Below are 24,406 nucleotides of genomic sequence, written 5' to 3'. Positions count from 1 at the left end.
CCATCGAGGCGTTTATTCCCCTGGCAGCACCCAGGGCACACCTGGCCATGGGACAAGTGCCCTCCGTGCATGCCCGAGCAGTCCCTTCACTGAGTGCTGTCTGCCTCAGAGCACCCTAATGCCAGTGGGGACAAGGTCCCTGGTGCCAGCAGCCAGGGCGCTGCGCCCGCAGCCCGACGGACAGTGGGGACAGCAACTGGGTCAGTGGGCAGTGGGGGACGCACGCTTACAGTGACTGCCGGCTGCTGCAAGTGAAAAATTCACTCCTGCACGCTCCTTCCACTCCTATCCATGCGCAGCATTTGGTCCAAGGATCTGCTTCAAAGGAAGGCGAGAGTTAGGAAAAGGGGCCGCGGGCTGGCCGAGGCAGTTGCCACCCGCACTGCACACTGCAAACTGCTCCAACCCGGGTCCCCCACGGGCAGCAGCTCCTGCCGGGTCACCTGCTCCTGCGTGGGCTCCTCTCCACGGGCTGCAGCTCCGACCCGGAATCTGCTCCGGCAGGGGTCTTCCACAGGCCGCAGCCCCCGTTGGTGCAGGTCCACCTGCTCCACCGTGGTCTCCTCCACGGGCTGCAGCGAGGAACCCTGCTCCACCGTGGTACTCCACGGGCTGCAGGGGGACAGCCTGCTTCACCATGGGCCTCACCACAGGCCGCAGGGGACTTCTGCTCCGGCGCCTGGAGCACCTCTCCCCCTCCTCCATCACTGACCTTGGCGCCTGCAAGGCTGTTCCTCACTCCTCTCACTCTCCCAGCTGCTGTGAGGTGCAGATTTTTTATTTTTTTTCCCCCTGTCTTAAATATGCTCTCACAGAGGCACAAACACCATCGCTTATTGGCTCGGCTCCGGTCAGCAGCGGGGCCCTTACCTAACATGGGGCAGCTTCTACATTCTTCTCACAGAAGCTACCCCTATCGCTCCCTGCTACCAAAACCTTGCCACATAAACCCACTACTCAGAACCCCAAGTCCTCAGCACCCAACTCCTCAGCACTCAACTCCTCAGAGCCCACCACTTCGGATGCCAGCGGGGCTCCGTGGGTGGCTGCAGCACCCCAGGGCCGGCCCTTTCCCGTGGCTCCCTATCAGCTGCACACCAAAACCAAGCTTTTCGGAAGGGTCAGCCTTGTCCCCAGGGTGGGGGCCGCTGTCCTCAATGCCATCAGGACGTCACCAACCACAGCGTGCCCGTGGGCTGTGCCAGATGGGTGAGCCAGCAAGGGCAGGCTCCCTTACCTTCTGGCCTCATCCTCCATGCTGGAGCAGCACACGGGTATCATACTGGACCGGCACCACCCGCACTGCACACAACTACACATCCTTCCTGACCGAAATACGCACATGAAACCCAAAATGAGCATGTACCTCCTGGTTCCCCAGCCTGTTTCCTAGCCCTGTAGGCACACACGCTCCCTCCTACCCTGGCCCACAGCAGTTGGCCCAGCACCCCCCGCCCACGCACCCACACACATCCTTCAAGTCAGCAGATTACATCCTTGCAGCAAAGCAGAAAGGAAATCTACTGACAATGGGCGATGTTTTCATTCAGTCTAGTTGTTTCCTTTTCATGACCTTTCATGCGCTAACTCGTGAAAGGATTCCTTGAAAAAAAAAACCAAAAGAATTAGTAGTATTAATCAGTGTCTCAAAACTGAATCCGTCAGTGCCCAGCACCTCAATGCCCAAAATCTCAGCACTCGGCTGCAGGCAGGTGAGGAAACCACTCCGGCCAGATTCCCCGCAGGTTGCTTCCTGCCTCCCGGAGCTGGAGTGCCATCAGGGTAATGTGATAAAGGCAGCCACAGCCTAGTGCTGAGGTGGGAGAGGAGCTTTCGAGCAGCAGGTGAGCCTCCCCTGCTCTCCTTCGCTGGCTTCTCAGGAGGGTCTTGCAAGAGCCTGAGCTGCCCCGTCCCCAGCAGCTGTACGGGTGGCAGGGGTGGTGGGGTTTCAGCTGGCCAACCTCCCCTGCTTCATCCTTGAAAATATCAAATTGCAATCTGGTGGAGGAGGAGGAGGTGTCTTGGTATAGAGCGTGTTCAATACGAATCAAAACATCTCAAGCAAGGTTCCTGTCGCATTGGTGAATGAACCTGATGCCTCTGGCTCTGCAGCAGCGGAGGGAAGGCAGTGGAGAACGTTACCTAAGCCCCTTCCTTGCGCTGACCCCCTTTCACTGCCAACTGCTGCCTGCCCCAACTGAAATCAGAAAACAAATCACGATTACCATGTATCTCCTGGTTTCCAACCTATTCCCCAGGCTTGCAAGCCCTTGCAGCAGCTCTGGTCCCAAGTTTGCTTTGCATGATGGAGCTGGGAAGGAGGAGCGGGCTGGGGCATTGATGCTGACGTCCCCGGGGGGGCTGGTATTGATGTTGCCGGGCACCCCCTGTGCAGCCTGGGCATGGCCCCAAGGCAGCCAAGGGGCAGCAGAAGGACGGGAGCATCCTCCCCAAAAAGAGTTTTCCCTGGCTGAGCCTCTGTGCTGCCAGCCTCCCCGCAAGGCTCTGGTTAAACACCAGCAAGGAGGGACAGTTTCAACATCGGATTTTGGGAATCTCTATCTGCAACCACATCTTGTAGGGGTGGGAATGGCCCATCCATGGTGGAACCACCCCGCTTGCGCAACCAAGCCCTGGGCAGAGCTGACACCCGCAGCCCCACGGCAATAAAAAGGCGAGGGAGCAGGCGGCGGGCAGAGCCCTGCAAGGAGCACAGCCCGGGCACGGCCGCCTGTCCGCCTGCTGCAGAGATGGTGCCGACGACCTCCCTCCTGCTGCTGCTCAGCCTGGCTCTGCTGGCCCCCGGCCTCTCTGTCGATCAGGTAAGGTGATGGGGATGGGGATGGGGATGGGCAGTGGGGCTGCTCCCCTGGGGGCTCCCCTGCCTCCTGCCGAGCGCTGAGCCCCCTCTACCCCAGTGCAAGCTGACCGGGAAATGGACCAACGACCTGGGCTCCAATATGACCATTGGGAATCTGAGCTCCAAGGGCGAGTTCACCGGCACCTACCACACGGCTGTGACAAGCACAACACAACAGATCAAACTGTCACCTCTGACAGGAATCCAGCACAACAACACCCAGCCCATTTTTGGCTTCACTGTCAACTGGACTTTCACAGGTTCTTCTCCTCTCCTTGCGGTGTCCCCAGTGCTCCCATCCACTCTCTGTGCTTTCTTCTTCTGCTCTGCCCTCCCCTGTGGTGTCCTGATGCTCTGCATCCCTGCCCTGTGCCAGCCTTGAGGCTCTCCTGCCCTTCACGCAGCATCCTCTAGGGCTCCCCACCTTAGATGTCCCCAGAGCTCCCCTATCCCCTCCCATGTCCCCATTGGTCCCCCATGCCTGCCCCACAGCTGCTTGGTTGGTGTCACCTCCTGGTCCCACGATGCAGAGGAGGGGTTGGAGATGAATTATAGAAACATGGAACGCTTTGGGTTGAAAAACACCCTAAAGACCGCCTAATTCCACCCCCCTGACACGGGCAGGAACACCTCCCACCAGCCCAGGCTGCCCAAAGCCCCATCCAGCCTGGCCTTGAGCACTGCCAGGGATGGGGCAGCCACAGCTGCTCTGGGCAGCCTGTGACAGGGCCTCACCACCTCTGAGTGAGGAATTTCCTCCTAACACCTAATCTACATCTCTCCTCTCTTAGCTTAAAGCCATTCCCCCTTGTCCTATCACTCCACCCCCTGACAGAGTCCCTCCCCAGCTGTCCTGTAGGCCCCATTAGGCACTGGTAGGCTGTTGTAAGGTCTCCCCAGCCCCCTCAGCCCGTCCCCACAGCAGAGGTGCTCCAGCCCTCTGAGCATCCTCGTGGCCTCTGGATCTGCTCCAACAGCTCCGTGTCCTTCTTGTGCTGGGGGTCCCAGAGCTGGGTGCAGGGCTCCAGGTGGGGTCCCACGAGAGCAGAGTACAGGGGGATGATCCCCTCCCTCCCATGCTGCCCACGCTGTGTTGGTGCAGCCCAGGATATGGCTGGCTTGCTGGGCTGCAGGCACACATTGCTGGCTGATGTCCAGCTTCTCCTCAACCACCACCCCCAGGCCCTTCTCCTCAGGGCTGCTCTCAGTGCATTCCCCACCCAGCCTGTATCTGCGCTCGGGACTGCGCGACCCAGCTGCAGCGCCTTGCCCTTGGCCTTGTTGAACTTCATGAGGCGCACAGAGGCCCACCCGTCCAGCCTGAAGCCCACTGCTGTCTGCTCATCTCCATGCAGCCCCTTTCCCCCCATCCCTCCCTGCCCGCCTTCCCCAACACCACCGTCCCCAGAGGGCAGGGACAGCCCGAGCGAGCTGTCCCCAAGGAGCCACGGCCCCGGCCACGCTCCCCTCACCTGCCCTTCCCCGCAGATTCCAGCGCCGTCTTCACGGGCCAGTGCTTCGTGGACAAGGACGGCAAGGAGGTCCTGAAGACCATGTGGCTCCTGCGGTCAGACGCCAAAAGCATCAAAGACGACTGGAACGCCACCAGGTGAGCCCGGGGCAGAGGCGCAGGGCCTGGGCAGCGGCGCAGTGGCCCCGTGCTACCTGCCTGACGTCTCCTGCTCTGTCCCCACAGGGTCGGCACCAACGTCTTCACCCGCCTGCCAAACAAGATGGAGTGAGGGTGGCCCCGCGGGGATCCCAAGGCTGGTGACTGGCTTATAGAGGCCTTGTGGTACCTGAAGGCAACCTACAGGACAGCTGGGCAGGGACTCTGTGCCAGGGGGCGGAGTGATAGGACAAGGGGGAATGGCTTAAAGCTAAAAGAGGGTAGGTGTAGATCAGATTTTAGGGAGAAATTCTTTACTCAGAGGGTGGTGAGGCCCTGGCACAGGCTGCCCAGAGCAGCTGTGGCTGCCCCATCCCTGGCAGGGCTCAAGGCCAGGCTGGATGGGGCTGTGGGCAGCCTGGGCTGGTGGGAGGTGTCCCTGCCCTTGGCAGGGGGCTGCAACTGGGAGGTCTGTAAGGTCTCTTCCAACCCAAAACACTCTGTGACTCTGTGATTGTATGACAATACCTGGGCACGGACGATGCCCCTGCCTCTCCTCACAATAAAGCTTTCCTGCAAACACCTCTGGCTCCTGTCACCTCCTGTCCCTTTGGGCTATGTGTGAGCCCTGGCTCCCATGTCCCCCCCCGTGGCATCCCACTGCCTCTCCCATCACCCGTCCCTAGGCCCTGACGCCCACCCCGTGGCGTGGCGGCACCAGCAGTGGCACCCACGTCACGGCGTCCCCTGTGCCACCACAGGCGGTGGCCCGTCACCACCGGGTGACCCTTGGCGGGAGGCCCAGAGGCACCGCGCAGCCCCCGCCGCTATAAACGGGGCCGAGCGGGGCCGGAGCTGCGCAGGCAGAGCCCGGCACCGGCAGGCGCGGCCATGGGGAGCCTCCGCTGCTGCCTCCTGCTCGCCCTGGCCCTGCTCGGCCTCCGCCCCGCTGCCGCCGGGAAGGTGAGGGCTGCTGGGGGCCTGCCCGGCCGTGCCGTGCCGTGCTGAGCTGTGCTGAGCCGTGCCGTCATGGGGGGTGAAGCACATCTGGCTCTGGGGTTGTGTGGTCTCGGGGTTGCGTGCTTTCGCTGTGCCTCTCGCTTGATCCTACCAAACTGTTCACCTGTGTCTCAGTACCCAGCTTTTCTAGCGCCCGGCACCTCAGCGCCCAGCACTTCACCACCCAACGCCTCAGCACTGAACACCTCAGCACCCAACTTCTCAGCACCCAACACCTCAGCACCCAACTTCTCAGCGCCCACCACTTCGGATGCCAGCGGGGCTCCGTGGGTGGCTGCAGCACCCCAGGGCCGGCCCTTTCCCGTGGCTCCCTATCAGCTGCACACCAAAACCAAGCTTTCCGGAAGGGTCAGCCTTGTCCCCAGCGTGGGGGCCGCTGTCCTCAATGCCATCAGGACGTCACCAACCACAGCGTGCCCGTGGGCTGTGCCAGATGGGTGAGCCAGCAAGGGCATGCTCCCTTACCTTCTGGCCTCATCCTCCATGCTGGAGCAGCACACGGGTATCATATTGGACCGGCACCACCCGCACTGCACACAACTACACATCCTTCCTGAGTGAAATACGCACATGAAACCCAAAATGAGCACATACCTCCTGGTTCCCCAGCCTGTTTCCTAGCCCTGTAGGCACACCTGATGCCCAGCGTCTGAGCACCCAGGTTCTCAGTACTCAAAGTCTCAGCGCTAAATATCTCAATACCCAACACCTCAACACCCAACATCTCAACATCCAATATCCCAGTACCCAGTATCTCAACGCCCAACAGCCCAGCACACATCTCAGTGCCTTACATCTCAGTACCCAACATCTCAACACCCAAATTCTCAACATGCAACATCCCCATGCCCAGCATCTCGGCACCCGACATCTCAGCACCTCAGGACATGGATATCCAATATCTCAGCACCCAAATTCTCGGCATCCAACAGCTCAGCACTCAGCATCTCAGCACCCAATTTCTCACTGCCCAGCATCTCAGCACCCAACATCTCACTACCCAGTGGCTCTGGGCCCAATGTCTCCACCCAGTGTTAGTTCTCCCAAGTGGATGAAGCCAGGGAGCTCCCATCTCACCAGGCAATTGAAGGCTGCTTGGTCCTGCTCCTCTGCTGCTCCCCTTGGCTCAGCCCTTTCTGCAACCTTGCCAAGCGCAGACTGTCATCCTGGGAGGACGGAGGAGTCCTTGAGCCAGGTCCCCAGCCCTGCAGAGCACCACTCATCCTTGGTGGGGGCCATACCCCAGGACTGTGACCAGCATCACTTCCCGCTGGGGTGCACAGACTTTAATATCTTGGTGTCTTCCAGAAGATCCCTTCTGCACGTACCGGAGGGATTAATTTGGGGTTGTGGCCGCAGCCCCATCTCCCAGCCCCATCTCCCAGCAAAGCCGCACGCTCCAGCGGAGATGGCTCAGGACCAGCAGCAGGAGCTGACGCCACACAGCTGGCGGCGGCAGGGGAAGGCGGTGGGCGGTGCGAGCCCCCGGCACGGGGAGTGCAGCCCCCCCGCAGCCCTGCCCGGGTCACCCCGACCTCGTCTGGCCTGCTCTGGCCCTGACTCCGGTTACAGCCCTATAAAGGGGCCAGGGGAAACCGTGCCAGGCGCTGGGCAGCCCCGCAGCCATGGGGAGCAGTGCCTTCGCCCTGGCCCTGTTCCTGGCCCTGGTGGTGTGCATCAGCCCCGTGGAGAGGAAGGTAGGGGGCTAGGAGACGGGGCGAGGGGTCTGCACATGGGGACAGTGCATGGCCTGTGTCCCTGTCCCCACAGTGCCAGCTCAGCGGGCTGTGGAGGAACGAGCAGGACTCACTGATGGAGATTTCGGCACTGACGGACGACGGGGGCTTCCAGGGCGAATACCTCACCCGGGTGACCCTCGCCGGCAGCTGTCCCCGTGTCTCCCCGCTGAAGGGAGCCCAGCAGCAGCCCAGCGAGGTGGCATCACCCACCTTTGCCTTCACCGTGCGGTGGGACATGTTCTCCAGTAAGTGCTGGGGCACCAGGGCCGGCACCATGAGTTGCTCCAGCTGGACGTGTTCTCCTCCGGGAAGTCTGCCTGGGGAAAAGGGGGGGCTTTGGGGCACCCCAGCAAAGGGGGGCACTGATCGGGTGCCACCCCCCTCCCACCTCACCGCTTCCCCCCAGATGCCACCACCACCTTCGCTGGGCAGTGCTTCGTGGAGGCGAGCGGGAGGGAGGTGCTGAGCACCACGTGGCTGCTGCGCGAAGCCGTCGGGTCCCTGGAGGAGGACTGGAAAGCCACCAGGTAGCGGGGGGACGTGGTGGGCAGTGGCACTGGGGATGGGTCCTCCCCAGCACCCCTCAGAGCATCCCTTGGTGGGGTGAGCAGGGCGTGGGGGCTGCCCCAGGAGCCCCCCAGTGTGGGGTTTGCAGCCGGGGGTTGTGGGGAATGGGCACGGGGTGGCCGGCAGCTGCGTGGGACAAGCTGGGGAACATCTGGGGACACCCCCATCACCCACGGCACTGAGCGGGCTGCGTATGCGAGTCGTCCCACAGGACCTCTCTGCTTCCCTGCAGGGTGGGCAGAAACATCTTCACGCGCAAACGTGCCCCAGGAGGGAAGATCCTGCACAGCTTGTCCTCGTCCTGTGAGGATGTGGCTTCACCCACCCCGTGAAGGCGTGCTGCGGCTGCAGCCGGCCCACTCAGCTAAGCAGGGGCTCTCGGGGTGACCCCCTCCGCCCCTTGGCCATGGCAAAGCTTGCACCCCACAGGTTCTGCATGCCACAACCTAACCCAGCCTCTAACATTAAAAAAAACATATATGAATCCATATCAGCCGAGGTTGTACTTTTTTTTTTTTTTAAACCATCCTTGTTCCCCGCCAGGCAGCGGAACGTTTCCATGCTTTATCAGGCAACACTTTCCATCACCCTCAGCAGATGAACTCCCACGCCTCTCCCCGCGGCCGTGCAGGTTCCCCGGTCACCCCGACCTCGCCTCGCTCTCCCCAGCCGCCCAGCACAGCTCCGGTTACAGCCAGGGCGCTGCACAGCCCGTATTTTGGGTCCCGTCCGCTGCTCTTTGCGCAACCCCATCAAAACCAGACCACGCGCGTCGCGTGGCCAGAGCAATCTGATTTATTCCTGCGGGCTCCCTCTGCGTCGACAGCTGCCCCTCTTTTGAACGGGCTGCCAGGTTTCCGCGAGTTGTTTCCACCGACATCCAGCAGCTGGTGCTAGCGGATAACCCATACGGCCGGTGCTCGCGCGGGGTTTCCCCTCGGAAGGGCTGCAATACTTCTGCTGCCAGCTGGGGCTCTCCCCTGCCCAGGAAAAGCTCGCCCTGCTGGCGCGCAGTAGCGTTGTGCAGAGCAAAACAGAGAGGGGCTCCAACCTGCGGCACCAGCGTGGGGCTGACTGAGGGCCGGGCAGAGCATTTACCCCTTCCCTTCCCTTTCGCCCACCTTTCTGGTCCGCCGGCGGTACGATTCCCGGCACGTACCCAAACGAGCGTGCCGGTACCCACAGCCCCCCGTGTCCTGCTGCGGGATGTGTCCCTGTGCCACCCCGCAGGCTTTGCCGTGAGCTCCCCGTCGGCAGGATGGCACTGCCAGCATCCCCAGCCCAGCCCAGCCCCGCGGGCACGGCAGCTGAAGCTCGGCGGGGCGGCACGGCCCTGGCCTGGCACCGTGCCGCGAGCCGGGGGAGCAGGTTTCAGCTGATAAATCACTTTGAGTGCCCAGCAAACTATTGTCCGGCTGTCTGTCCCCCCTCTTGTGCTTCCTGGGGAGATGCCTTGGGTACAGGCTGGCTCCCATGGGATCCTGCCCGTGGGCCGGTGATGGGAGCGAGAAGTCCTCGCGCTCCCTGCCCCAGGAAGGAACCGAAACTGGCACGGGTACCAGAATGCCGCCAGGCTGCGTGGGAGGCGGCCAGGGCTGGCCCTGTGACCAACCTGTCACCAGCTCGTGGTGCCAGGGCTGGGCTCCTCGCATCCTTTTCCTCGTTCTGGCACACATCCTGCCCGGCGGCTGCACCCAGCTAGTTTCGGGGAGGTGCACTCCCCTGCCGCCCCCTGGAAGCCAAGCCCCCTTTGCTCTGCGCCAGGGCTTTGGCTGTCAGCTGGGCCAGGGGCTGGCGACGTGGGGACACCCCCCCAGGGGTGAGCACGAGGAGCTCAGCACTGTGCACGGCCCCCGAGGAACAAACCACTCACCCCCGTTGGATGTCCCCACGTGCGGTTACATCCTGGGCTGGCAGGCAAAGAACAAAAGCAGCTGCCAAAGCTGTCAGGTTTTCTTCAAGGCTTGGCTGAATTGTTGAGACCCGCTGGAATTGCTCATTAACCCTATGGGATGGGCTGCCTACAGGTTTTCTTTCAAAGACCGGGGAGTTCGATGTTACCATATAAATGGATAATTCTACTATTTTCTTTTTAGCACAACAGTTACAATTGCATCTTAGAGGGCCAGCTTTCAGAAAGGTCCGCACGGGCAATTCTCTAGGCTGGCCTGGCGATCTTTGGTTCCAGAGAGGAGTCATTTTCTCCACCATTTGTGGAGAAACATTTCCCAAGGCTGACTCAATCGCAGGGCTCGCCACGTGCTGCCCGGCTCGGGGGATGTCGGAGGATGCTCAGCGCACAGATCCTGCGCACCAGCTCTCGCGCACCACCAGGCTAAGGTTTATTAAATATAGGAAAAGGAATGGTAAATAATCCTGATGGTGGAGCTTCTGTTCTGCCAAACGAAACCTACCCGTGCGTAAATGAGCTGTGCCTGGGCAGCCAAAGTAAACCCAGCGCTTAATGGGAAATCCTACCTTGAGGTGCAGCCGATTCCTAGATAAAAGCAAAGTCAACACAGCAGCAGGAATTTTTCCCAGAAAGGCACGGCTGCTGTCACAGCCGGGGCATGTGTGTGTGCAGCAGAGAGACCAAGGGCTGGAAAATCCTGCGGGAAGCGAGCCACGGGAGCCTAAATCCCCAAAGTGGTCCTGCCGGGAAGTGCGATGCTGGGGGAGCAGCAAGGGGTCTGCAGGGCTTCTGCAGAGAGGTGGCACCGAGGCGTCCAGCAGCACGGGCGCTGATCAGTCCTGCTACCGGAGGGAAACCAGGGCTCAGAAGCGAGGCTAAAAGGAAAGGAGAACGGAGATGTATTTCTGAGCTGCTCCCTTACCAGAAATGGATTTATTTTTTTTCTCTGTGCCTGTGGGTGATGACTGGGGAAGCAATACTTTCTTTTTTTTTTTTTTTTTTTAAGAGGTCACCTTGGATGTTTTTAAGGAACATATGAGGAAATCTGGCATGAACTGAGTCACGTCAGCCTCCCCGGCCAGCAACAAAAGCGGAAGTATGTAAATACGTGATTTAAGCGACTTGAAAACCCCGGTGTAAAAATAATATTTGTCAGCATTAAAACACGACAACCAAGATATTCGAGGAATGCTTGCTTCTCAGAATCAGTCTTTTTCCTCCAACCTGCCAGCACAGCAGCAAACCTGTTTGCTGGCGCACCCAGGACGTGATGGTTTCATGCTCCTTGCTGGCTTTTTCAGTGCTGGGGGGTTTTCTTTATTAAGAAATAAAGACTTTATTAAAAAGGGGTTTGGGAGAGCGCGAGCCCCTGGGGCTGCACCCGGTGCTTGGCTGCAGTTGGGAGGGAGCTGCACACCTGGAAACCTTGCAGCAGCTCCGGTCCCAAATTTGTTTTGCATGATGGAGATGGGTGAGGAGGAGCAGGCAGGGGCTGTGATGCTGTCATCGCCGGGGGGGGGCTGGTGTTGATGCTGCTGGGCACCTTATGTGCTGCCCCGGCACAGCCCCGAGGTGGCCAAGGGGCAGCAGAAGGGAGCATCCTCCCTGAAAGGGGTTTTCCCCGGCTGAGCCCCTGTGCTGCCAGCCTCCCCGGGGGGCTCTTCTTTGTAAACGCCAGCAAGGAGGGACAGTTTCAACACCGGATTTTGGGAATCCGTGCCTGCAGCCGGGAACTGCTGAAGTGGAACCGCCCCGATTGCACAACCAAACCCTGGGCAGAGCTGGCACCCCTGCGGCAATAAAAAGGCGAGGGAGCCCTGCGAGGAGCACGGCCGCCTGTCCGCCTGCTGCAGAGATGGTGCCGACGACCTCCCTCCTGCTGCTGCTCAGCCTGGCTCTGCTGGCCCCCGGCCTCTCTGCGGAAAAGGTAAGGGGCTGGGGACGGGTTTGGGGATGGGGACGGGTTTGGGGATGGGGACGGGCAGTGGGGCTGCACCCCTGGGGGCTCCCCTGCCTCCTGCCCGGTGCTGAGCCCCCTCTGCCCCAGTGCGTGCTGACCGGGCGCTGGACCAACGACCTGGGCTCCAACATGACCATCGGGGCTGTGAACACCAAGGGCGAGTTCACCGGCACCTACCACACGGCTGTGACGGCCACGACAAACGAGGTCAAGTTGTCACCGCTGAAGGGAAACCAGCACAGCACCAACCAGAAGAGCCAGCCCACCTTCGGCTTCACCGTCAACTGGAGCTTTTCAGGTTATTCTCCTTGCCCAGCCTCCCTGCAGTGTCCCCAGTGCTTCCCATCCCTCCTTGTGCTGCCCCTGACCCCATCACTGATGCTTTCCTGCCCTTCCCTGCAGCACCCCGATGATCCCTGCCGTAGGTGTCCCCGATGTTTCCCCCGTCCCCTGCTGTGTCCCCAGTGGTTCCCCATCCCTGCTCCCAGAGCCACTGGGCTCGGTCACCTCCTGGTCGCAGGACACAAAGGAGGGGCTGGGGCTGAAGTCCGCTGCTCTCTGCCCATCTCCATGCAGCCCCCGTCCCTCCCTGCCCACCTTCCCCAACACCACCGTCCCCAGAGGGCAGGGACAGCCCGAGCGAGCTGTCCCCAAGGAGCCACGGCTCCGGCACTGTCCAGCTCGGGGCTCACGGCCCCAGCCACGCTCCCCTCACCTGCCCTTCCCCGCAGACGCCAACACCGTCTTCACGGGCCAGTGCTTCGTGGACAAGGACGGCAAGGAGGTCCTGAAGACCATGTGGCTCCTGCGGTCACACGTCGACAGCATCAATGACGACTGGAAAGCCACCAGGTGAGCCCGGGGCAGAGGCGCAGGGCCCGGGCAGCGGCGCGGTGGCCCCGTGCTGCTTGCCTGACGTCTCCTGCTCTGTCCCCACAGGGTCGGCACCAACGTCTTCACCCGCCTGCACAAGCGCTGGGAGTGAGGGCGGCCCCGCGGGGACCTAAGCCGGTGTCGGTGCTGGGCTGCAGACCCAGCTCCTGCCCCTTCCTCTGCTCCCAATAAAGCTTTGCTGCAAAACGTCCTTTGTCTCGTCTTCTCACATCCCGTCTGCCAGGACGTCCTCCTGTGGCACCCCAGTGCCTCTCCCAGCACCCGTCCCCCGTCTGTGACCCCCATCCCACGATTGTCCCGAGGTCCCCACCATCTCCAGGGGAGCAGGACCCTGCTCAGCCCCGCACGAGCTGGGGACAGCGTTGTGGCAGCACCGGCAGCACTCCCTGCACCTCAGCACGCCCCGCGCCACCCGCGGCGTGCGAGGAGAGCTGTCAGGGACAGTCCTCAGTGAGGACGAGGAGCAGGGGGGGTCACAGAAACAGCAGGCTCCTCCTGTTCCTCTGCCTGACAGGAACAATACGTGTCTGAAGGGCTCGTTCCTGGCATTTTTCTCATCGCTGCCCCTCGCCCCGCGGCGCGAGGCCCGTGCCACGCTTCCTTCCCCTTGCTGGCTCATAGCCGCTCGCTGCAGGGCAGGCACAAGAGCACAGAAAGCGGTGAAAAAACATCATTACTGGGGTGGCACAGGCTGAGGGCGCAGGGCACCGACCCCAAAACGTCTCTGTGGCAGTACCTGGGCCTGATGCGGGCTCTGAGACACCCCAGCTCTCCCCTCCTGACGCTTGGCCGGGTGGCAGGTGCGGGGCGCAGCGCCAGGCGCCGGTGCCAGTGCCCGTCCAGCCCCGGCACTGCCGGCTACACCGCCAGGTTTTGTTTTGCGTGACTCACACGGATATCGATCAGCCCTGGGCCAGCGTCTGGGACTCCCGCTGGCATCGGTGGCGTTACACACCCTGCCCTTGAACTGCAGAAAATGAAACAAAAGCAATTCTGGGCTCCTAGACCGACCTGCCGCCGCAGGAGGCGGCTGGGGAAGGAGCAGCGGCTGTCTCCCCGGGGTCACCTCGTCCTCGAAGCAGAAGTGTGCTGCCACCTGTCCCAAGGCACAGCCCGTGGGCGAGCCGCACTCTTCCGCTTCTTCTTCTCGCAAGTGGAGACAAAGCAAACAATTTTACTTCTCGCCCACCCGCACAACGCCTCTTCCAGTGCTTCTCTGCCATAAGCACGCCTGCTTCCCCGGGCTCCTGCACCCCAAGCCCCGTGCTGGGCGCTGCAGCCTGAGCTCAGGAGCCTCTGACGCCTCAGCGACCCCGACAGAGCTCAGCACACAGCCCTCGTTTAGCAACCATCGCCCCCCAGCCGAGGGGACGGGGCTGTTGCACCACTCCAGCTTTGCTCCACTTCCTGCGATTGTGCAGCTTCTCCTTACGAAAGCAGAGGTGGGGGCAGACAGCGGCTCCTTGCACTTCCTCCAGGGGAAGCCGCTCGGTTCTGCCGTGCATCGCCGCACTGCAGGCCCTGCTGCCGCCACTGCTTGCACACGGCCGTCACACACGTGGGTGCCGGCAGCACCCGTTCCTCCCGAACTGTTCGGAGGGTGTCACACGTCCCCGGCCTCTGCTGGGCTGGGAGAGGGGCTCCTGCACTCGGGGTGCTTCTGCGACGCTCCCAGCCCCACGCCCAGCCTCACCTGCTCAGCCCAGCCCCAGACGGAAAGGAGCAGGGAGGGCAGAGCTGCACAGAGAGCAGGTTTTATTTACACTTCGTTAATACTTATTTACACTTCGCTAACGAGGAAACGTCCTCACGGGCTGAGATCCGAAGCAGTGGAAGGAGGTGCTCAGCAGGTACCACTGGGCTGTACTGCAGGGAGGACACCAAGCCCCAGCTCGCAGAGCGGCCAGAGCCAGCTGGCTGCAGAGCCGGGGCGCTCAGCACCGCTCCGGACCTGGCCAAGGGGACAGGAAAGCCCTCGGACAAGCAAGAGGCCCCGCAGCTCTCGGCTCTGCTCCCCCGTGGCAGCCTCATCCCTTCTGCCCGAGGGGCAGAAGCTCAGCTCAGGGGTGTGGGATAGGAAAGGCTGGGCCCCTGCGAGGGGAACTGGCTCACACAGCTTGGGAACGACTCCCCGTCACCTCCTCCAGCCCGGCCAGCAGCGAGCCCGTGGCTCAGCGGCTAGCAGAATCAGGGGAAGCCCCAGGGCTGTTTCAAGGGCAGGACCACTCCCTGCAGGGCACTGAAGTCAGCACCCCGCTTGCCATCTCGTGCCCAAACACCAGACAGCGCTGTGGGATCACTGGGGAGGGACAAGAAGAAGTGCTCGTGGCCACCAGACGCGGCACGGAGAGCGGGACCAAGCCTTCACCTTCACCCTCTGCACCACAGCGGAACGAAGCTCCCAGAGCTTCCCACCCCATCTCGGGCAGGCTCCCGTTAGAGACACGCAAAGCAGGGTGTAGGAATAGATCATCGGCACAACGCTTCCTCTCTGTTAAACCCTCTGAGATGCCAGCAACCAGGAGATGATTTAAAAAGTGTTTGCTCCGACGGATTCTCCGCTAACGCGGCTCTGCTTGTCCCTCCCCGACGGGGCGCCCGGCCTCACCCCGGCAGGCAGCAAGCAGGAGGTGAGGGTCACATCTCGTCGGCGTGGTGCTGCTGGATGACCACGCTGGCGGTGCGCTCCACCCACTCCTGGCTCTTGGCTTTCCACGGCGCCAGCACCTCCGACTGCAAGGGGTCGCTCCGGGAGCGCTGCTCCTGCGGCTGGGGAGGGCCCAGCTCGGAGCCCGCTGTCGCAGGAGGGTCAGAGGACGAGTTGCCGCTGAAGGCGGATCTCGGATCGGGCTTGGGCGGACTCTGCCCCTCTTCCCGTGACCGATTGAGGCTGCCCAGCAGCGAGGTGTCCTCGGGCTTGGGGCTGAGCCCCTCCAGCGCAGCTTCCTCCTGCCTGCCTCGTGCTGCCTGCCAAGCCTGGTTCGGGAACTCGCGAATCTGCCGCGATAGCACTGCAAAAAGAGGAAGAGCTGCCTCGTCATCCCCGCCTCGAGAGCGGGATGCGTCAACCTCTCGCAGTCCTACAGAGCACAGGCCACCGCCGAGCCCATGAGAGGAGAACACTCCTCCCCGGGGAGGCGGAGAAAGAGGATGCTGCGCAGCCGCCAGGCACGAGCACAGCCCGTGCTCCCCGCGGCGGCGGATTTGAGCAGTTCTGGTATCACCCCTAACCCTGGGCTGAGAAAGGGAAGGGTCTGGAGCCGGGCTGGGAAAGGGAAGGCAAACCAACGCTCATCCCAGGGGCTCTCGGGTTGGAAGTGCCCAGGAATTTGGGCTCTGTGGGAAGTGCTCTGCCCCGTTTTCCCCGGAACCGTGCTCAGCCCCCTGGGCGCTCACCTCTGAGCTCCGGCTGCGGCCCTCTGCTCCCGAACGAGTAGAGGCTGGGCGAGAGGATGAGGCAGAAGGACAGAAGCAGGACCTGGGAACAGAGATCAGCAGAGCTCTCAGCAAAAGGACATGAACAGGCATTACCGGCTGCAATAAACGCCTGCCGCCCAGATTTACAGGGGCGGCCAAGACCCCTTCCCAAAGCGGGCTGAAGCCACTCACCATGACGCAGGTGCTCGCTGTGGTGGTTTTGGTGGTGGACTGCCTCACCAAGGCCTGCAGTTTGCGCAGCTGCTCCAGCAGAGACCTGCAGGAGAGCAGGCACAACGCGTTGGCGCAGCGGTCGGGCCACGAGCTGCACGTCCCTCCTCCCCTTTTCGCAGCCAGCGACGGGCCACAGCCCCAGGCAGGGGAACAACCCTCCCCACCACATCTCCGGCCACGTCCGACCAAGAGAACTCACATGTTCTGCTTCTGCAGGAGCTGCACCTTCTTCTGCAGCTCGTGGTTCTGAGCCGTGCAGGCTGCCACCCTGCCCGGGACAGACGAACACCACAGGGGAAAAACAGAGAGGTTTGTTAGTCAGCTGCAGGGACTTCGCCGGGGTTTTTCCTCAGGGGACAGCCAGAACCTCTGTGTGGCTGGGGCAGACACAAACACTGCGGGGTCTGGCCAGCACCGGGCTCAAACTGAGCAAGCTCCGTGCCTCCCCCAAGCCTAACAGGGCAGGCAGGCCATGCCCCGAGCTTCTGAGCCCCCCGCGGGGTCTGCTCGCTCTCTGCCCGTGGAGGCAAGACCCCAGCAGCAGCAGAGCACAGCTGCTGCGTGCCCATACCTGTTTTCCAGGCCATCCATATAGATCTTCTTCCTGCGACGGCTGTCTTGGGCTGACTGCCTGTTCCGGATCTTCCGGCGCACTTTCTTCAGGAGCTGCTCCTCAGCCTGCAAGAGCCATTCCTCATCAGCAGCCACCCCAGGCTGATGGCAGCCCAGCCCCCACAAATGCTGCGCTGCACTCAGCCTAGAAAGCAGAAACCTGTGTACTTTTGTCCCCTGCTCCTCCCACGCCACTGAATGAATGCACAAGCTGCCAGGCAAACTCTGGCCTGCTGATAAGACCGGCAGCTTCCTGGTGTACCAGAGCAATAAAATAAACCCAAGGAAGATGAAAAGCACGCAGCGCACGAGCCACTAGGCAAGCGGGAAGAAGGCCGAAAGCACTTGTGGTGTTACTGCCTCCTGCAGTCAGTCGCAAGGGGGGAGACCAAGAGCCAGGGCCCTGAGGGGAGGAGCAGGACCCCGAGCCCTGCCACACGTGGCCCCACCGAGGCACCGTCCTGCGTTTTCAGCGCTGAAGCGCTTGAGGAACCAAAGTCTGTCTGTGAGTGACAGGCAGCAGTGAGGACTCACTTTGGTCAGTGGCAGACAGGTCGGTAACGAAACACCTTCCTTCTCCAGGAGCTGCTTCTCCTCCTCAGTCAGCACCAGCTCTGGGAAGTCAGGCTAGAAAACGGCAGAAATATACCTACTGAAAATCCAGGTAAAGGGACGGAGCCCACCCCAGAGCAGAGAAGGCATGCAGAACCAGGATAAGCTCTCCCAAAGCTTTCCCCAAAGACATTCCTCAGAGCAATTTCTCCCTTCCCCGGAGAAAAGGGAAGATGTGATGAACAGCAAAGGCTGGGCCCACCAACACACGCTTCCTTAGGCACAGCAGTCAGTACCTGCACGGTGGCTCCGGGCACGAGCTGGGGTCCAGCATCCACGTCAACAGCAACTGGGAAACTGGAGCTCGCTTCCAGTGCCTCAGCCATGCTTTCCAAACCCGTCCATGTCTCTGGGGAAGGAAGGGGGAGTCGAGCTGCGGGCCTCAGTGAAGCAGCACAAAAACCTCACCAGCCACATCCGAGTAGCGTGAAATTGCGATTTTATGGCAGCAGAAAGGCATGATAGAAGTCTCTCCATCACTACTCCGTGCCCCCACAGCAGACCTCTGTGTCAGGGTGCTTTTCCGCACCCTTTTCTTCTTTTTTTCAGGCACAGCACCACCCGCAGCTGGGCCTGAAGGACCCCCCACATCGCTTACCAAGGTCGATGGAAACATCTCCTTCCGCCGTGTCCGCCCTCACGCTTTCCAGCGCCGGCCAGCCTTGGTGGAGGGAATAGTTGTGATCAACCTGCACGATGTCGGAGCTCTGAGGGCTGCCGGCCAGGTCACTGCCGGGGCTGCGGGACAGGCTCTGGTCCTCGGAAATGCCGCTGTCGCTGTCAGCCGGCGAGCAGCCCTGCAGCAACCCCGCTTCGTCCTCGAAGGGGCTCAGCAGGCGGCTGATGAAGTCGTCCATCTCCTCGCTCAGCAGCTGCGGAGAAAAAAGATAATAAAATAAAACAAAATATAAAATAAATAATATAAAATAATATAAAATAAAAAATGGTATAAGATGGTATAAGATGGTATAAGAGATGGTATAAGATGGTATAAGAGATGGTATAAGATGGTATAAGATGATTTAAAATGATTTAAAATGATTTAAAATGATTTAAAATGATTTAAAATGATTTAAAATGATTTAAAATAAAAACCCTCGGTGAGCACGGAGCCAAACCTGACCCCGCCCCCCGTGAGGAGCCTCCCCCCCCTCCCGGTACAGCTCACCTCGGCGCCGGGCAGGCCCCACTCCTCCAGCAGGAGGCCGCCCCCGGGCTCCTCACCGCCGAGGAGGAACCCGAGCAGGTCCTGCTCCGCCGGGGGCTGCGGGCACGCCATGGGCGAGGCGGGCACCGGGCGGCGCCGGGAGCAGGCCTCAGCCACCGGGCGGCGGGCACGGGGCGGGCGGGGGGGGGGCTGTGGGACGGCTCGGGGTGGGGGGGGGGGCACCGAGGCTTGGGGGAGCGGTAACGGGACCGTGAGGGGAGCGGCTCCGTGACGGGACCGGCACCGATCGCGCCCTCCCCCTCAGCGCCTCCTCCCCCGCCCGCCGCTGACGTCAGCGCGCTCCCGGCACCCCCCGCGCGCCCCCCGCCCCGCCCGGTGCGGCCCCGCCCCTCCCGGTGACGCGGGAGCGCGCGCGGCGGCGGCGGCGGCGGCACCGGGGCGGGGGGGGGGGCGGGGATGGCGGGGACACGATCGCTACCGAGGCGCCGCGGGGCGATGCCCGGGGACCGGACGGGGGGGGCTCGGTCCGGCCCCGCTCCGTGCTGCTCCGCCCCGCTCCGCCCGGTCCCGGCGCATGCGCGGCGGGGGAACGGGGTGGGGGGGGGGCGGGGGGGCGGGAAGCGGGCGGTGCCGCCCCGCTGCCGCACAGGCTCGGCGGGCCCGGCGCGCTGCTCCAGGTACACGGGGCCGGGGGAGCGGGCACGGCTCGCCGCGGGGCGTCCCGGCACCGGGGGGGGCCCGGGGCACCGGGACATCCCCCCCCGGTTCTCACCGTGGGGTGGGGGGGGGGGCAGGCTGCGGGGGTCGGGGGTCGGGGCACCGTGTGGGTGTACCCCCCCCCCCATCCTCCTCCTCCTCTTCCTCGTCCTCCTCCCGGTGCCCCGGGACCGGCCACCGGCGGCAGCCCCCGCGTTCGGTAGCGGAGCCGCCGCGCCGTGACCCCGCGGGCGGGGAGGAGGAGGAGGAGGAGGAGGAGGAAGGCTTATCCCCGGCTGACAGCTCGCAGACGGGCAAAACGGGGTGAAACCGGGCAAAATCGGGGCGAAAACGGGGCCGGCGCGCACCTCCCCGCCGGCTGGGATTTCCGTGCCCTCCGGTGACAAGTTAACCCCGAGGGCTGGGCTGCGGCTGGCGGGCGTCGCGGCTGGTTAAAAGGAATAAAAGCAACCCCACCCCACCCCCAACAAAAAAAAGAAAAAAAGAAAAAAAGTAATAAATTAAAATCCCGGAGCTCCCCGGATCCTGCCTCGCCACCGAGCCCCCGCGGCGGGGCTGCGACCGCGGGCGGAAGGGCTGGGGGAGCTTCCTGCACCGGGGACGGGCCCCTTCCCGGGGGCACCCGCAGCCCCCTGCGGCTGCCGTGGGGCAAAAATAGGGAAAATTGGGAAACGGGCCCGGAAAACGGGGGAAAATTGGGGAACGGGTCCGTTCGGCGCGGGGCCGCGGCTCCTGGGAGCGTGCCGCCGCCGTGCCTCCCGCACGGCAGAGCCAAAAACTTTTTGCGGTTTTTATCGTTGTCGTTACCGACGTGAAACTTCGTTTTTTTTTTTATTTTTTTTATTTTTTTTTCTCTGCCCAGGGACGCGAAGCCCGGTGCGGGGAGGGCAGGCACCCGCTGCGTCACCGGGGCTCGCCGCACAAGTGCCTCCGGCCGCCCCGTCTGCCCTCGCCTGCCAGCGAGCAGCCGCTGGCTTGTTTGCCTCCCCTGGAGCCCAGCCAGAAAATTCGGTGTGCGTTCGCGTAGCCCCCCCCCTTTTTTTTTTTTTCTCCTTTTTATTTAACTTTTTTTTCTTCCCCCCCCATCCCGTCCCGAGGGACGGCGCGAGGCTGGCCGTGCTCTCCCATCGCCGTGCGCGCGTCGCCCGTTCGGGCCGCCCCGTTGCCCACCGTCGCCCTTCGCTCCGTGCGCGCTCCCGGCCCCGGTGTGCCCCCCCCCCCCCCGGCGGGGCGCTGCGCCTGCGGGGAGGCACCCGCACCGATTCGCAAGCCTCACGTGACGAGCCTCCGCCAGATTGCCGTGGTGTTTCGAGGCGCGCTGCTGCAAATAGCAGTAGACCACTTCTGCTTTACAGGCCGCTGGGAGCGCGTCGGCTGCTCGCTCGGGGCGTTAAGCACCTTGCACGTGAGTGTCTGCAGCGCTGCGCCGGGTGTGAAGCTGTAACGCCCACTACGAGCGCCCTTTTCGCCCCCCCCCCCCCGCCCCGAGCTCTCCGTGCTTTGCTTTTCGCACCCTGCTTTCAGCCTGGCGTTGGCCACGTGCAAGCCGCTGGTGGTCGTGGGGAGCGCGCGCGTGGCACGGAGCGGCCCCTGCCCTGCTGCAAAATGCTGCGTTTCCCCTCTGGTGACGGAAACGCCTCCAAAAAAGCGTTCAGTTCCTCCAAAAACTGAACTCGCCGTTTCGGTCAAAAAGCTCGAGAGCAGGGCTGCCGGGATGGTCAGGGCGGCTGGAAGGGCTCCTGCCCGCTCGCACCGTCCTTTTCTCTCCGGCACCGCGTTCCCTTCGCAGCGTGATCCAGGTTTGGGCCGGGATGGAGTTAATTTTATCACCTGATGCTGTGCTCCTCGTGGTCCCTGACCCTGCCCTGGAGGCAGCACGTCCTCCTTTCCCCAGGGCGGCTCAGGGGGCAGGGATGGAAGGCAGCCCTGCGCTCAGCTCCGGAATATTTTTAGATGTAGGGAAGATGACGAGCGACGGCCCGCTGACCGCAGCAGCCCGCCCTGCCTGCGAAACGCTCGAAAACCCCTTTCCACCGCCGGCTGCTCCTCACCCGCACCCGCCGTGGGGACCCATCCTGCCCGGGGGCTGCGGGGCAGGGTGCGTGCTTGGGGGGGGGGGGGGGCACCGCTCGCCTTGCATTCCTCGTCGGCGGGGGCCGAGGGCCTCCGCGAGGGCTCCTGCTGCACGCAGCATTGCCGAACGGCTCAGGAATGCGCAGCTGGAGCGGCTCCATGCGCTGGCGGAGGCGGCACCGCGCTCCTCCCGCCCGGCCCCGGGCAGATGCGGTGTGCATCCGCTGGGATTCCTGCCTCCTCCGGCTGTCCGTGGCTCCAGGGAGCCTGGAGCGGGTCAGCCCCGGTGGAGGAGCGAGGTCTCTCCGTCCGGCAGGCTCCGGAGGGCAGGGGACACCCAAGTTGCCCCTTGGCGGTGGGGCAGAGGTTTGCATCGCCCGTGTCCCCCCCCCGGTGCAGGGGTCCCTATCTCCTCCCCAAGGGCTCTGCGCCCCCAGGAAGCACGCACGGGTTTTCCAGGCTCGGCACCTTGGGGTGCCCACGTGGGACCTCTGCTCGGCCCTGATAGCGGGGCCGGACACCGGTGGCCTCGGGTCAAAGCAGGGTTTTCCTTCTTGTGGCTTCTGTGTCATGGCGGTTATAATTAACCCCCCTCCGTCACGCTGTCCCAACTTATCTCGCCGCCCTGCTGGCACGCGTTTCCTCCTCGCTGGTGGGTGAGGGCTGCAGAATCCGCTCCCGTGATGCCAGGGTGAAGGATGGGGAAGGCGCCGTCCTGGCCAGAGCTCAAAACCACCCTTGGGTGCAGCGGGGTGACGAGCGAGGAGCTTCATCTGAAGCCCTCGTGTCCATGAAGGACCTTGGGAGCTGCCACCACCAGCCCTTGCTCGGTTGGGGAGCCGAGCCCTGATCTCTGCTCCTCCACCACGGCATCCAGGCAGGTTTGGTGGGGCGAGCACATGCGTCTATTCTCCCACGTGCCTAGGGACAGGACAAGGGGGAACGGGCTAAAGTTGCGCCAGGGGAGGTTTAGGTTGGATGTTAGGAAGAACTTTACCGAAAGGGTTATTAAGCATTGGAATGGGCTGCCCAGGGAGGCGGTGGAGTCACCATCCCTGGAGGTCTTTAAAAGACGTTTAGATGTAGAGCTTGGTGATACGGTTTAGTGGAGGGCTTGTTAGTGTTAGGTCAGAGGTTGGACTCGGTGATCTTGGAGGTCTCTTCCAACCTAGATGATTCTGTGATCCTGTCTCCATCCCAGAAGATCTCGGCCACCATCAGGTCCCCGGGGTGCGCGCGGGGTCCGGGCACCGAGAGCTGACCCGGTTGTGTCCTCCGGCAGGTGACGCAGGAGTGGGGACAGTCCAGCCGCCACCATGGTTGCCCTCTCGCTGAAGATCAGCATCGGCAATGTGGTGAAGACGATGCAGTTCGAGCCCTCCACCATGGTGTACGACGCCTGCCGCATGATCCGGGAGCGGGTGCCCGAGGCACAGATGGGACAGCGTAAGTCCGCGGTGACCCCATCTTCTCCGTGCAGTGCAGGGACGAGGCTCTGCCCTGCTCCTGGGCTCGTCCCCCGTCCCCTCGTGCTGCCCGGCCTCTGCTTTCCCAGCTGCATCTCCTTTTTCTTCTTTTCACGCCCCTGGAGGTGCCCTAAACAGCCTCTCACCTGCCTGGGACAGGCTTGGCATTGGTACTGCCAGGACACAAAGCCCCTCTCCCACTGCTGCAGCTTTGGGCAAAGCCAAATTTAGTCCAGGCTGATCTCCACGACCTGTTGCCGCTCAGCATATGGCTGTTCAGTCCCCTAAAAAAAAATGTTTAAAAATTTGACATTTCACATCCTCCCTTTCCTGTTTCATTCCACGCAGGTCTGGGTTTCTGCACCCAAAAGAGAGTAGCAGTGGGGTGCGTGTTGGGTGCTCCCCTTGGCATGGGGAGAGGAAGGGTTAAGGGAGAGGAGAGCCTGTCCCTGCTAGGCACCTCTGGGGGCGAAAAAACTTGATTCTGAACCTCAGAAGCTTTTGTGCAAAGCGGTGTTTTGTGGTAGACGGTCCTCATCCACGGGGATGCTCTCGTGTTCGTTGAGCACCGCGGCTGCTTTCGGAGGTCTGGAGACCTCCCCTTGGTGCAGCGATGCTGGTATGGGTGCGTTGCAGGTCCTGCTCTGCCAGCACGCTGGGAGAGGTTGCCCTGATATCGCCAGTTGGTGGCCCTTCGCTGGGTGCACAGGCTCCCAAAAATGAAGGCGGTGTCCCTGCTGTGCGGGGTGGCGGCCCCAAAAAGCTCCGGGAGGAGCTGACTTGACCTGCCTGCTCAGGGCGCGGGTCGTCGCCTTGTAAGGTCGCCTGCTTAAAAAATAAGTAAATAAAGGAGAATAACCGATAGTTCCTGCAGCCTGACAAGGGCTCCCCTCGCACCTCGATGCTCCCCATCAGCGTGCTTTCAGGGCACGGGACCAGACCTCGGGGCTCTTTGTGCTCCCTTATTTATGCCCGGTGGGGGCTCAGGGCAGTAGGGGAACACATGGGAAGTGAAATAGTGGTCAAGCTCTCCCAGCCAGCTCCCCGCCTGTATCTTGTCTCCTCTCTCCTGCGTGCATTCATTAATCTGGCCAAGGCTAGGTGGGCTCGAGCAGCCGCAGTGCTCCCAGCGGGTGCTCCTGCACCATATAAGTTAACTTTTCCTTTCTTGGGGAATATACATCCCTCCCCGGCGGCCCTCCGCGAGGCCGTGACGTGCTGGTCTGCTGCTACCTCGCCGAGCTCTTTCAGCTGTAATATCTCCCGGCTGCCGTCAGGCTCAGAATTAAGCCGATGACAAACGACCTCACGATGCGAGTCGTGCCCGGGCGATTGATTCCTGCGGCGCTGCGCCGAGCCCTGCGTTGGGCAGGGAGCGGCCGCGGCGTGGGGACCACGGGAGGAGGAGGAGGAGGAGGAGGAGGAGGAGGGGAAGGCGACGACATCTGGGAGCAGCGGATTCCTGGCGGAGCAGAGGAAATGCCTTCTCGCTCTGTGTGACCGCAGCTTTCGGTTTCGGAGGGGGACGGGGTGTTTATACAGATCC

The 24,406-nt window shown here is 62.4% G+C and overlaps 5 protein-coding genes across 8 annotated transcripts in view; 4 read left to right on the top strand and 1 right to left on the bottom strand.

Annotated features, from left to right (window-relative positions):
- Nucleotides 1–1,625: 1,625 nt before the first annotated feature.
- On the top strand, nt 1,626–5,051 carry LOC310889379 (avidin-like). The gene is made up of 4 exons (XM_083816760.1): nt 1,626–2,822; nt 2,919–3,120; nt 4,349–4,469; nt 4,557–5,051. Exons 1-4 carry the CDS (start codon nt 2,601–2,603, stop codon nt 4,600–4,602), a joined length of 591 nt encoding a protein of 196 aa, XP_083672886.1. The 5' UTR covers nt 1,626–2,600; the 3' UTR covers nt 4,603–5,051.
- A 1,993-nt stretch (nt 5,052–7,044) lies between these two features.
- Nucleotides 7,045–8,283, top strand: LOC310889380 (avidin-like). The gene is made up of 4 exons (XM_083816761.1): nt 7,045–7,186; nt 7,260–7,473; nt 7,635–7,755; nt 8,028–8,283. The coding sequence occupies exons 1-4, from the start codon at nt 7,115–7,117 to the stop codon at nt 8,125–8,127; spliced, it is 507 nt and encodes a 168-aa protein (XP_083672887.1). The 5' UTR covers nt 7,045–7,114; the 3' UTR covers nt 8,128–8,283.
- A 3,193-nt stretch (nt 8,284–11,476) lies between these two features.
- Nucleotides 11,477–12,751, top strand: LOC310889382 (avidin-like). Its single transcript, XM_083816764.1, has 4 exons — nt 11,477–11,634; nt 11,755–11,965; nt 12,399–12,519; nt 12,607–12,751. Exons 1-4 carry the CDS (start codon nt 11,563–11,565, stop codon nt 12,650–12,652), a joined length of 450 nt encoding a protein of 149 aa, XP_083672890.1. The 5' UTR covers nt 11,477–11,562; the 3' UTR covers nt 12,653–12,751.
- A 1,548-nt stretch (nt 12,752–14,299) lies between these two features.
- On the bottom strand, nt 14,300–19,000 carry CREB3 (cAMP responsive element binding protein 3). The gene is made up of 9 exons (XM_083816740.1): nt 18,605–19,000; nt 18,035–18,308; nt 17,673–17,785; nt 17,359–17,451; nt 16,784–16,890; nt 16,412–16,480; nt 16,171–16,255; nt 15,958–16,039; nt 14,300–15,572 (listed from the first exon to the last, which is right to left on the bottom strand). The coding sequence occupies exons 1-9, from the start codon at nt 18,713–18,715 to the stop codon at nt 15,199–15,201; spliced, it is 1,308 nt and encodes a 435-aa protein (XP_083672866.1). The 5' UTR covers nt 18,716–19,000; the 3' UTR covers nt 14,300–15,198.
- Nucleotides 19,001–19,176: 176 nt separating this feature from the next.
- TLN1 (talin 1) overlaps nt 19,177–24,406 on the top strand; it is a 31,773-nt gene continuing 26,543 nt past the window's right edge. For 2 of the 4 annotated variants that reach the window (XM_083816728.1, XM_083816725.1), the window contains exons 1-2: nt 19,177–19,281; nt 22,677–22,840. In XM_083816728.1, coding sequence (XP_083672854.1) covers nt 22,711–22,840 — 130 coding nt within the window. In that variant the 5' untranslated portion in view covers nt 19,177–19,281; nt 22,677–22,710. Of the gene's footprint in view, nt 19,282–20,438; nt 20,727–22,676; nt 22,841–24,406 lie in introns of those variants that run through there. The other 2 variants (XM_083816727.1, XM_083816726.1) reach the window with 2 other exon arrangements.

The sequence above is a fragment of the Anser anser genome, assembly GCF_964211835.1.
Source record: "Anser anser genome assembly, chromosome: Z".
Taxonomy (NCBI): domain Eukaryota; kingdom Metazoa; phylum Chordata; class Aves; order Anseriformes; family Anatidae; genus Anser; species Anser anser.
Note: the sequence above shows the minus strand (reverse complement) of the source record. Positions and strands in the feature narration are given on the sequence as shown.